At 36.8% G+C, this 13604-nt stretch overlaps 1 protein-coding gene across 7 annotated transcripts in view; it reads right to left on the bottom strand.

The window, feature by feature from the left end:
* LOC112465460 (RNA exonuclease 3) overlaps nucleotides 1-13604 on the bottom strand; it is a 29382-nt gene that overhangs the window by 4490 nt on the left and 11288 nt on the right. For 2 of the 7 annotated variants that reach the window (XM_025033017.1, XM_025033014.1), the window contains exon 2: nucleotides 6923-7168. In XM_025033017.1, coding sequence (XP_024888785.1) covers nucleotides 6923-7168 — 246 coding nt within the window. The other 5 variants (XM_025033018.1, XM_025033015.1, XM_025033013.1 and 2 more) reach the window with 4 other exon arrangements.

The raw sequence follows: 13604 nt of genomic DNA on the forward strand, positions 1-13604 counted from the left end.
GCTGGCACACAATGCGAAAAGACAAGCGAACCGGATGTCTAATAATAGTTCAACGAGCTTTTGCGAGATTGGTTCTGAGAGAAATTGAAAGCGACAGAGCGCGTTTTCGTTTTTTTCAAGGCGACAGATAAGAAGACTTTATGATAATCCGCGTTATCATACTTTTATTGTCGTTAAAATCGTGACGAAGAGGCTTTTGTGCGGAGAAAAATGTAAATTTTCAGTAAAAAGTATGGCGTTGCGTTGCGGGCGGCCGCGTCGCGTGTTCTTGACCCAAAAATTGCCTTGAATTTTTTCGGCTCGCGGTGACGTTCGTACTCCGACAAGAACGACAAAGGTTTGACATAGTTTCGTTCGTCGTACGTGGGCGCACGTGGGAAAACAGACGGATACGCGATCATCCGAAAAACAAACTGCTGCGCGAGATAAAAGCGAAAGTACGCGCATAAAATCTTTTAGAATCGGTCAGATCACTCTCACTTTAATAGCGACATTAAAACGCTCGATAGAGGTGTACAAGGTAGAGGTAGGACCAGGTCAGATAAAATTAAGAGTGCGAGAGGGGGGAGAGGAGAAAAAGAGAAACGTCACATACGTAATTCGTGCCGGCCGTATCTCGTCCACGTGCTGTTGAACATGTCGCTCGGCGGCATTCGTGACTTCGCGCCGTTCGATTCGTAGATGCGGCGATACGTACTGAGGCAGATCCATAGCGAGGGAAAAGACATCCGAACGACCGTTGTTTTCGCGGCGACACATGTACGCGCGAATAATTTCGGGGAGACGAACCGTGAGTGAGCGCTTCGCGGCGGCGCGGCGCGTTGTTCTTTATTCGCGCCTGTGTTATCTTGTGCAAACTCGTGACGCGCCGCAATATATTCGCCGCGAACGGAGGGGGGACCCCGGGATTTTACGTTGCCAGCTTCCGCGCGGAAAAGAATGACGCGTGGGAAAGAATGATCCGCGACTGGACGCGTTAAAAAACAGAGAAACTCTGCGAGGGGGACACCTCTCTTTTTCTTGAAAGAACACTCGCCCGAATAACAACAGCTGCGGAGGCTCCGATAGCCGAAGCCGATGAGTAGATCGATTCGTTTCTTGTTGTTTTACTACTTACTGTCGTATTGTGCTGCGCTAAAGGCGCAATTTCGAAATTTGCTCCGATAAGGATTTCTCAGAAAAATATCATTTTACGCTGATTGTGAGATATATATAGGATGATTCGCAAACATATATGAGTCAAGACTTTCCTCACGAGGGAAGCGATCCTCTACTACATTTTCTACAAGCTCCTCTCGACGATCGTCTCGTTTCGAACGGATATCTAATTCGGTGCGATTATTTATCACCATTCATCACCATGATTCTCGCTAAAGTCGCTTCGCGCTCTGATTGTTAACTAGGAGAGAGAAGAGAGAAATAATTCGCCGCGAGGATGGGGAGGGACAATTAAGCTGTCTCCCTGAGATATAAAAGTAACGGCGGTAAAAATGAACTCAACGAGGCACGCAACTTTCACTAATTACATTACCGACGAAAAAAGAATGCAACGTATATCACTTTTTGCCGGTCAGCTGCCTCGGTCACGTCCTCGCGATAAATTTGCGTGACGTTGCGCGTTTGAGCGCTCGTCGAGATAAAAATAGCGAGAACGCGCGGTTGCATTCAGCCGCCCGTGCTCTGGCCGAAGGAGAAACATCTCGCGAAGCGAGTCCGACGCGTGTACATACGACGTAGATGCCCCTGTTCGCAAAAGTCAGGTATTTGCTCCCGAAAAAGAATAGCACGCGACCAATAATAAATTTAAATTAATAGATATTAAATCCATCCTGTATGCAGATTATATTATTTTATTCCTACAGCGCGCTTTTACTGAATGTAAAAATCATTGTTAAATTATTTTATTAAACATCCACGTGACTGTCCAAGAAGCAATACGTTCCTTGCCTATGCGGAGAAAATATTAGACATTATTAGGTTGATGCTAAAGATTCGTATCAAATAAAATTAGAAAATCGAAAAAGATATTTTAAAAAATCATATTTAGTTGAATAAAAAATAAACAGGAAGAGTAAGCATAAAGTCCGTGGCGGCAGTTTTGCTTAAGTTTTAATTTTAAATAAATGTTAAAATTAATTGTTTCCAATTTTATTTAATAAATATGATGCGCTTTTCACGTCAACCTAATAGCCGAGATATTGGAATACCCGAACAAATCTGTCGTCGTTAAAAATATACTCGAATATCCAAGTCTCGGGTTTTCCAGGAAACCAGATAGCTGGATGCAACGCTGGTCGCTCGAATTATTTAGAAATACAGCAGCAGTATGGTTAATAAGCCCGTGCGCACATCTTGCATATCGATTCAGCTCCGTTTACTTCTCAGTCTATCAGTAATTTTACTTACTTGGCTTTCCCGCAAAATTTTTAAAAAATTCGAGATTTCGGCTCGTGAGCTTCCACCGCAGATACTTCCTCGGAGATGTCATCCGAATCACGCGAGATCGGATTTTAGTCGCGTGTCACGATAAAGAACAAGCGCAGATTGCGACGTGGATCGCGAGTAATAGCCGAAAACGCGTCGAAAGTTTTCGTCGGCGTCGCAACAAGCGAGATATTGGTAATTGAATTTGAGCCAACTGCGCGCCCAAACGGGAAAGAGCGAGCCGAGAACCGGCCCGCGAAGGCAACGGAAGGAGAGACAGAGGCAGGGGCGGAGGGAGACGCAGAAGGGAAGAAGCGGACATAAAGAGAGAATCGCTTGTTGCTCGCGGGTAACGGAATGCAGTATGACGACGTCCAATATGTACCGTTGCGTCATTTAATAAAATCGTTCCGCTCCTCTCTTTCTCTCTCGTTCGTTGGCTCGAAGAAATCCGCTGCCACTTTCCGGCGAAACGTGACCAACAATTGGTCACGAACGCGAGGATTCCCGCGATAATTTCCATCGAACGGATTATGACGTGAAATGAATGACGTCGACTGGTCGACAACTGCGTTCAAGAGCTCGAATTAGAGCTCTGACTAATAGGAAACATGCGATCGGTGCTGCTGCATGCGATGAATCAACGGCAGGCCGTTGAAGTTTATAACTACGTATTATAATTTAATTACTGTCGATTACTTGATTAAGAAGCTGGTTTATTATGCGATCTGATTATACCCTTATTTGTTGACGCGTGACTTCGTGTTATCTAGCTTCATTTGCGTGTATATATATATTTAGAACGTATCTGTTTGTATATTTAAGCGACGAATCTGGGAGATGGACAATCCCGGATAACATCATCGTTATGTCGTTAGAATCTCGTATTGCAATAAGTTAATCACTATAATATTGTATGTAATAAAGTTAATAAATACTTTACTACATACTTTAAGAAATATAGTTAATAATAGGGGGGAAGTGCTACAAAATCGTATTACTTAAGACATATTATGTTATATTTCTCATTTGGTACAAATTTGCACGTAAATTAATATTAAAAATTAATATTCAATGTTTAAGATACATATTATTTAATTCTTTTTTAAAGAGCAAAATAATTTGTTATGAAATATATTTTATATGATATAAAAGATACGACTTAAGCAACCAGTTTCCTAAATCATATTCCTATCGATTTCCAAAAACATATCTCCTTTAAAAATTTATATAATAAATTTGCGAATAAAACTAATGAAAAAATATGGTTGAGAAAGTTTATATGTATTAATAACAAGTCAAAAAGTATCCGACATATATAATAATAATACGATTTGAGAACTCATGTTTAACTCGTTCGCTTATCGCATTTATAGTTTACTACATATAGGTCAGATTATATAGCTATATAGTTCATCATTTATATAACTTATACAAATAATATTATATAGTTATAAAATGATAAATGTTATAATGTAATGAATAAAAGTAAGAGTTATCACATCGTATCGGTTTAAGAAATCTCGTATTGATAAGATTTAGGAAACATGATAAATTATACAGTACTTGTAATATGCAAAAAATGAATGTAAAATATTCAATAAATCTGTTTAAAAAAAAAAGCAGAATAATACCGTATTTTCAAATTATTATCATACATAAATTGGTCAAAAATTACATTAATCATACCTAATTTAAAAAAATTTGTATAATTTTTGTAATACGTACGAAACAAGATGTAATGTGGGAATTTTTTGTCATTATTTTTTATTGCATATTTTTTGCCGTTTTTGTAGTCAATAATAAAAAATAATTAATAAGGTACGATTTAGGTATATGACAGGTACATATTAGACTATACCCTCCTAAATTAAGAGATATTTATCGCAAAAATGTATAGTCACATAAATAATGATTTATAAAAAGGCTTATTGCGTTCTATAATCTTCGTTAGTAAAAAATACCTATCTCTGCAACTGCTTAGAAATAAACTTCCTTAGAAATAAATCTTCCCGAAAGTCAATCTTTCAATTTTCTGGACTTTGCTCTTTCTCGTATAAAAGCGGCGCATATATTTCCGGTATTGATGTTGTTAACGGCCAAGCTCGTCGATTTTCCTACGTCTACGCGACCGTGATACTTTCTCATCACGCAAAATAGATATACTTAGTAATCGCGTTACTAATGGCTCGCGCCGGACTGTGCCTGACCTACCGCAATACTGAATCGACTGTCTTGATTAATTAACTTATTCATGCGGCGTCGCAAGATATTTCACTCACATTTTATTCATCGATCAATACAATATAAAAAGAAAATAAGTAATGAACACGCGCATTCAGATTATTTAATTCTCTTCGTATTCAATCGAATCAAATTTTCAACATGCCAAATGAACTTTAACTCCGGAATGGAATCTCCGATTTATTCGCGTATCCGTCCGCGCCGACGAGCTGATTTATTTAAAACATTCGGTGTTAGCCGCAATTTTCGGCATAATTTTCGTGTTGATCCCCACTTTATCCCCTCTTTGTTGTTCGCGCCTCGGTAATGAACTTTCGAATGACATTGTCGCGTGATTAAGGCAAATGATTAAAGTGCATGATTAAGGCGTGCGAAGCTTTGTCTCTAAGTGACAGTATCATGTATACAATAGGAGTGATTGCTGCCAAACCGTCATTATAATTTTTTTCAGTAACCTGAGACAAAGAGTCGCACTCGCACATCATATTTACATATATGTTCGGCAGCTTGCGTGCTGCCAAAATGTGAGCGACAAGGAAAAGATGGTGAGCGTTAAAGTAAAAATTGAGCCCAAAATTGCAAGAATTGAACGAACCATTAATTCAGATTTAGGAAAATAAATTCAGAAACGGGAAAGAACCTCGCGAGAAAAGGATTACGAAGCACAAATTAATATGCGCCTCGCATCTTATCGTATCTTATCAAAGGTGAACGCTTTAGGAAGCAAAAAAAAAGAAAACCGCAACGCGTATTATGAAGATAAGTCATCACGAGCTTCATCGATGATCCATGCATCAATGAAAGCGTATTTATTTTTTTTCTTCTGATGTGTCACACGGAATCCGCCTTTATTCGCGATAGATTCTAACAAAATATTCTCGCATATATGATATCTAATAGATAATAGTATCTGATGGGCGCTATTAAATCTTCTCCGCGGTATGGTATCTATTCACGATATTTACGGTATTTTTCCTATTTAGCGGCATGGTATCTAACTCGAAATTTTATTATTTACTCAGCAAAATGTATTTACATTGCCTTACAATTGTCAGTTTATACAGACAAAATAGTCGTGTTCAACACTATTCAGACACGTCGGGATTAGTATTGATTGAAGATACACAGTGTCCTCGACTGTGTGTAATCGGATTATATTTATTCACAAAAACAAACAAAAAGAAACGATGGAGCTTGTTTTGTAGAAAAAGTTTTCTCATACGAGAGACGTGTACACGAATTTTAGACTTCAACGATTTTTAGTTGCGGGACGCTTGTGATGGGAAATGCGGCTGGCAAAATGGAAAATCAGCTAAGAAAGAAAGAAAGAGAAGGGTGATACTATGCCGCTAGTATCTACGTACGAGTTAGTTATCTACGAGACACAATACGCACGTATGCCCGGCGTAAAGCATAAAAAATGTATTGCTCGATTTGCAAGTTTAAATTGTTCGTCGCGCGATTTATTATATTCTCGCGTCGTGTGGATCGTGTTACATTAACAAATCGACATTAATATTGAAAACAAAGAAAGCTTTCTCCTGCTGTAACGTAACTCTTACGGTGGCACTTGTTCGTTAACTACGACTTTTCTATATCCTCGAAAATTTTTTATATATTCAAACTTAAAAATAATTTAATTTAATTTAATCATAAATTTAATCTTTGATGAGACCGCGAGCAATTTTTAATCATCAAATTAATTATTCAAATAATAAAATAGATAATTAAATTTTTATTATCGGCGCTAGTAGAAGAAACCACATTGCAATAAAAAAAATGAAATTTCTATCATCTGCTCCTATGTCGAGAAGCTATAAAACTTTTAACATTTATCTGTGAAAACCAATTAGTGTAAACTCCGCCAAACTAGACAAATTCTCTCGAAGCGAATGCTTTGCTTATCGGCCTTCGGATGACACGTTATGAATATCACTTGTTTAATGATGTAACACCTTCCGAATATAATTGTATCACCGATTAGAGTTACGCGAGCGAAGATAGTGAATATTAGAGTCCCTCTAATCAGAGTCTGGCCATACGGTAGCAACTTTTGATTGATTCGCTATTTCTTGGCAAAAGCAAGAGAAACAGAAAGAGAAAGAGATATAAGAGAGAAAGAAAAAGCGATTTGAATGTATATTTCTCTCCTTCTCTCTCACAGAATTTTGTCAGAACTGCAAGTTGGCCAGACCTCTGATTAGAGGGACTCCAGTAAATATTTTCTTATTTTTTTTTTTTTTTTAGTACGTACCATCGGCACAGCTCGCGACATATTTGCCGTTGCTGGAGAAGGCCATGTCGTTCACCACGCCGGTGTGTCCTTTCAGCGTGCCTATCGTCCAAGGGTGATCCCGTTCTTGCTGGACCTCTCGACGTTTCTTGTTTTTCGCGCGTTTACCGGACTCACGTGTAGGCTGCATTGTTACCGGTGTCGATGGCGGTATATACATGGGCGATTCCGAATTTTCTGGAACGAATTCATTCCTATAGAACGTCGCTGTAACACACAAAATGTAACAATTAGCGATTAAATACTCCTGGCGAGATGAGACGCTCCGAGTCCGAGCGAGCCGGGTTTCGCAACTCTAAGTCGAGACTCTTTCGTACTTGGACTCTTTACGCGTGTAAGATAAACGCAAAGAAGATAATGAATTGTTGGAATAATAAGCAGTGAGAATATGATTTTTGCGAGATGAAGTCAACAGTCTTTCGCGTATTCAGTATAATATCACGGAATTATTAGGCTATCTCGCCTAATAATTCTGTGAATACGAAAGACTGTTGACTTCATCTCGCGAAACGGACGTCGTGTGATGTTGTACAAAAACACTTATCAAACACACGACGCACGCACGCACTTTAAAAGAAATATATGTTTTTTAAATAATAGTTATTTGTGTAACAAGAGCAGGAAGTTGAGAATTGGAAACGGGTGCGGAGTGGACGCACGAGCCGAAGGCGAGTACAGTTCTGACCACTGGCAACCTTTAAATAATTATTAACAATTATTATCAGCATATCACTCGTACTAGAGTGATATGCTATGCTTCTGCGACTAGTTCTCAGCTCGTTCGAGATTTTAAACAATAGTTCTAAAAAAAAACTAAAACTAAAACGAAATATGGTGGGCCTAAGCCTGAAAAGACACCCCTCCAAAAAGTCAACGACCAATCTTCAGCCCTTCATCCCTTCCAAACAAAAACTATGGTGGGTCAGGTATAAAAAGAAGCATTCCTCGAAAAAGTCAACGGCAAACCTTCAATCCCTTCCATTGTTGCATTGATGATTCATCAAAATGACCGAGAACTTGCAGAGAAACTAATAAGAAGTGAAAAACTATCAAAAGTTTTACAAATCACGATAAAACACATTTGATTTTGCAGGCCTTGATACTAAAAAATATAAAGACTATTTATTTTACCATTGCGCCATAAGAAGATCGAGTTCTAATTAACAATCGCTATAAGTAACTGATCGCAAAAATTAAAAAAAAACGCACCATGAGAAATGAAATAATGTCTAGTTATTTTAAAAGTTTATGAATCATAATTAATTAATGCTCATTGAATATCTGATAATAGGAATCAATTGTCAAGAATGATTCAATAAAACAAAGGCAAAATCTCAAATACGATTTTTTTTCCACATTCGATTGATGTAATATTTGCTTGAATATATATTGTATATTATTCTTAAAATTATCAAATACACGCAGAAAATTTTCGATATCTCAATTCTAAAATATTCCGCGCGAAACATGTCGTTAGGTAGATCTCAAATTGTCCATTACGCCTGCATAAAAATGTTAATTTCTCGATAACGTAACTATATGTAATTACATTTCGCGTGCCTACGCATTCCTCAAGTATTCTTTGCAATAAGAGCATCAGAAAACATACAGTTTTTCACTATATAAAAAACAATTGTACACCGAGATGTACAATATTTGCACATTTGCTTGTTGAAATCTAAATAAATATCTAGAACTAAAAAACACCTTTATTTCAATAGAGATCATGTTTAATCTTAGACTGTAATTGTTGATCATTCACTTTCGGGAATTTATCGTGATCATTGTCTTTTCTAGAAACCAACCCCGTAATCGCCACGCTTTCGGCAGCGAAAGTATCAGTTCGCCACACTCTTCGTCAGGGTCCCAGCACAGATCGCCACGCTTTTGTCAGCGGAAACTGCGAGTCGGAATGCCAGAAGTGACTAATTAAGAATACGAGATAAGATTCCAGATTTTCAAACTCGTTCCTTTTCAAACTTATCTTACCTTCATTCTAAAAATCTCAGTACAACTTGCGCGTGAACCGCGGTCTTATAAGGTATGAGAGTACAGGGACTAAGTCCCAAGATCGAGCGCGAATGCTCGGATTTAGAAGTACAGTCAAATGTAGGAACTGACTGTCTGGAATTGAGTGAGATTTAGGAATGGCTGAGCAATTGAAATGCTAGAGCCGAAGGAGTATGTGGCTGAGCAATCGGAGTGCTAGAGCCGAAGGACTATGTGTAAGGGGACTAGGCAGTCAGAAAATTCTTTTTACCTCTGTTAAGTTAGCACCCCATCTTTAAAAAAATCATTTTTTTCTTTAAGTTCTGAATGCACCCCGAAGAGTTCTAAAGTTCCTTGTCAATTTTAGAAATAGTTCCGGCGAATAAAGCTAAAAAAACCGTTGATGAATCTTGGGAGTGCTAACTTCACAAAATGAAATCACTAAATCAGCGATAACAATAAAAGTATTAAAAATATTTAATTTTGCCATTAGGATTTCTTTTAGAACTCTTGAGGTGCTACCCAGAACTCTCAACAAAACTCCCAGAACTTAAAAAATTTTTTTTTTATTTTACTCAAAAACGGAATATATCGAGAACTTTTTATATATCGGTCGTAGCGCCTCGAACATTAATAGTTTTTGGTAGAACTCGTGAGGTGCTACCCAGAACTCTCATAAAATTGCCCGGTTTACGAAAAAAAAATGTTATCCTTTAAAACTTAGAAATTTTTTGACCCGACATGTAAAAAATCGCGAGAACTTTTTATATATCAGTCGTAGCGCTTCGAGCATTAATAGTTTTTGGTAGAACTCGTGAAGTGCTACCCAGAACTCTCATAAAATTGCCCGGTTTACGAAACAAAAATTTTATCCTTCGGAACTTAGAAATCTTTCGACCCGACATGTGAAAAATCGCGAGAACTTTTTATATATCGGTCATAGCGCTTCGAGCTTTAATAGTTTTTCGTAGAACTCGTGAGGTGCTACCCAGAACTCTCATAAAATTTCCCGGTTTACGAAAAAAATGTTATCCTTCGGAACTTGGAAATTTTTCAAACACGACAAAATTTTTGAGACGTTATATAAAATAATATATTTTGATACATACTGCCATTGACGACGTATGACGTGGGTGCATTGGGGATGACAGAATTCCTTGCACAATTTTCTACAGGCACACATATATCTACTCCTTCGGATGTAGGTTGATGGTTGATGGTAGGTTGATGGTTGGTGTAATACGGTGTAATGCCAAAATTAAATCTCGGATCGCAATAATTGCAGTAACTGAATATCTGGGTAAACGGAATCAAATGTCCATGTAAAAAAATAGGCACAGAATGTATTTCTACGTAAGTTAAATGTACTGGTATGTTATTCATGTTTAATATGCACGCGTAATACACCACTCTCTACTGAAATGCACTGCTCGATTTCTAACAGTTCTATTCGCTTTGAAATTCGGAAAGAAACTAAAACTAAAACGAAATATGGTGGGCCTAAGCCTGAAAAGACCCCCTCCAAAAAGTCAACGACCAATCTTCAGCCCTTCATCCCTTCCATTGTTGCATCTGCACCATTAACCTTAAATTTGCAGAGAATTTGCAGAGAAAATCTCGGAGAAAGTAATAAGAAGTAAACCCCTATAATGAGCCTAAACAAAAACTATGGTGGGCCAGGTATAAAAAGAAGCATTCATCGAAAAAGTCAACGGCAAACCTTCAATCCCTTCCATTGTTGCATCGATGATTCATCAAAACGACCGAGAACTTGCAGAGAAACTAATAAGGAGTGAAAAACTATCAAAAGTTTTACAAATCACGATAAAACACATTTGATTTTGCAGGCCTTGATACTAAAAAATATAAAGACTATTTATTTTACCATTGCGCCATAAGAAGATCGAGTTCTAATTAACAATCGCTATAAGCAATTAATCGCAAAAATTAAAAAAAAAACGCAACGTAAAAAATGAAATGTCTAGTTATATTTAAAGTTTATGAATTATAATTAATTAATGCTCATTGAATATCTGATAATAGAAATCAATTGTCAAGAATGATTCAATAGAACAAAGGTAAAATCTCAAATACGATTTTTTTTCCACATTCGATTGATGTAATATTTGCTTGAATATATATTGTATATTATTCTTAAAATTATCAAATACACGCAGAAAATTTTCGATATCTCAATTCTAAAATATTCCGCGCGAAACATGTCGTTAGGTATATCTCAAATTTTCCATTACACCTGCATAGGAATGTTAATTTCTCGATAACGTAACCGTACGTAATTACATATCGCGTAATTCCTACGCATTCCTCAAGTATTCTTTGCAATAAGAGCATCAGAAAACATACAGTTTTTCACTATATAAAAAACAATTGTACACCGAGATGTACAATATTTGCACACTTGCTTGTTGAAATCTGAATAAATATCTAAAATTAAAAAACACCTTTATCTCAATAGAGATCATGTTTAATCTTAGACTGTAATTAATTCTTGTGCATCGCACATTCGTCACACAAAAATATATGTACTATGATATTTTAAAATATATATGTTTATATATTATAAAATATATTTTAATTTTAAAGATATTTTAAAATATATATGTTTATATATTATAAAATATAAAATATACGAGCAATTATAAAGTCCTTGTGCAATTTTTAACTTTTATAACTTCCGTTCTATACATAATAAAATTAATATCTCAAAGATATTAGAATTGCAACCTGTAAGTACATAAAATGCACAGGTTATTTCACAATTATTGCGTCATCTCGTAATTATTACGAGAAATCGAATTGCTGTGTTAAAACCAGTTTAATCGTCTCATAATATTACTTTATAATTATGAACGTAGACGATGGTTTCATTTTATATTAATCATTGATGCTCATCGTAATTCCATCCGCATTTCTAAGAATCACAGCTTGCCTTTTCATGATGGTGTAGTACGTGTTTTTAAATATCGGAATATTCGTATAATAAATACTAAATACTATTGCTATTCGTATAATCAATACTAAAGTAATCACTGTTGCTCGGACGATAATGCAACTTCGTTGATGTTTTTCACCGTCATATTTTATCAGACGATTCGTGCGTAACGTAACGCTTCGCGCATAAATACGAGCGATATTAATATGTTGATTGCGCGGACGATAAGTATTTGCGCGATCTATACATGTTTTGCGATACATTCGCTGGATAAAAGCTTCGAGAGTATCGAGAGTATCGCCTTTAATACGAAAACTTGAGAAAACATTGAATTATAGCGTTTTTCACTGGCAGAGCTGGTGCGCATTCAGTGCACATTAAAGCCGTCGTACACAAACCAACGTAAAGTGTACGTTTAATCTAAACGGGTTAAATAATGAAATCCTCAATATTCTTTATTGCACTATTTGGTAAAATATGTACTGGGTATTTTATCAGTCGAAATATTTGCATTTTACTTTAAATATTAGAAATTAAATCAGTGTACAACGGCTTTAATGTGCACTGAGTGCGCACCAGTTCTGCCAGTGAAAAACGCATGCGCGACGACAATCACGTAATTGCAGAAAAATGTAAGAAGTTGAAAAACTCAGCAATTTTTTCCTCTCTCTTCGAAAGATTCTTTCCTCGTGGATAACGCCGGTTATATTCACTCGGAAAAATAGATTCTGAATTATGACGATCGCACGGAATCCTGGAAATTTTCCATCGCAGGGAAATCCCGGCAATTTTCTATTGCTTCGAAGCCAAAAATATTTTTGTATTTTCACGATGTCTCTTCACGCATTACTTATACGCCTAGACATCTAAAAGACAACGCGTCGTTTTGATTATAGATTACCAAACAAATTCATTTTACTATTTTTATCGTTACGATCATATAATTTTAATCGTTCGCACTGAATATTTTGGAAATTAAGATCTAGACAAAGAGAGAATTTAAATCATTGTTAAAATACGACTTTCTCTTTACGAGAACAATAAACGACTAATATAAAGTCGATATGCATCTCATAAAAAAAAACAATAAAAAATACGTTCACATATTTTTTTTTTTTTTTTTTCCATCAATAGTGTAGAAGTGTTGGTCGAGTAAGTCGAGTTAATTACTTTATTTCACCTTTTCTACACGCATTATATCTTAAATAAATTCTCAAATAAAGGTCTTTTTCCATGGCCCCGGAAGGATTATTGCGTTTCCCGGGGCCATGCATGTAGTATCCTAGCGATGTACATGCATTGGAATCCGGCATTCCTCCGCTTGTTGCAACCGACGGAGGGTCCCCCCACTGGCGGCGTTCCCCGATCGTGTCCCAGTGTTTTGAAGATTTTACCTGCACGTTAAAAAAAAAAAGGTCTTTTTCCATATTTTCGCTTGAAAGAAAATTTATGCCGACGCCCACTTTCTCTTCTTTGTTCGCGTTTCAACGAGTCACTAGACGTACATATAATATGCTCTGTCCTAAAAATGGTCAAACCGAAAAGATTTTTATAAGTTTTGGTAAAAGGATCATGGTGCATGGGGCCAGAGACTCGCATGCCATTTTCCATTCGAGTGCCCAATACAGTAAGGGATAGTGCTGGGCGTTGACGAAAATCAGGCCGAAAATGGCAGCCAATAACCGCTGATTTAAATTGAAT

The sequence above is a fragment of the Temnothorax curvispinosus genome, unplaced genomic scaffold, assembly GCF_003070985.1.
Source record: "Temnothorax curvispinosus isolate PA1 unplaced genomic scaffold, ASM307098v1 QBEX01015206.1, whole genome shotgun sequence".
NCBI lineage: Eukaryota > Metazoa > Arthropoda > Insecta > Hymenoptera > Formicidae > Temnothorax > Temnothorax curvispinosus.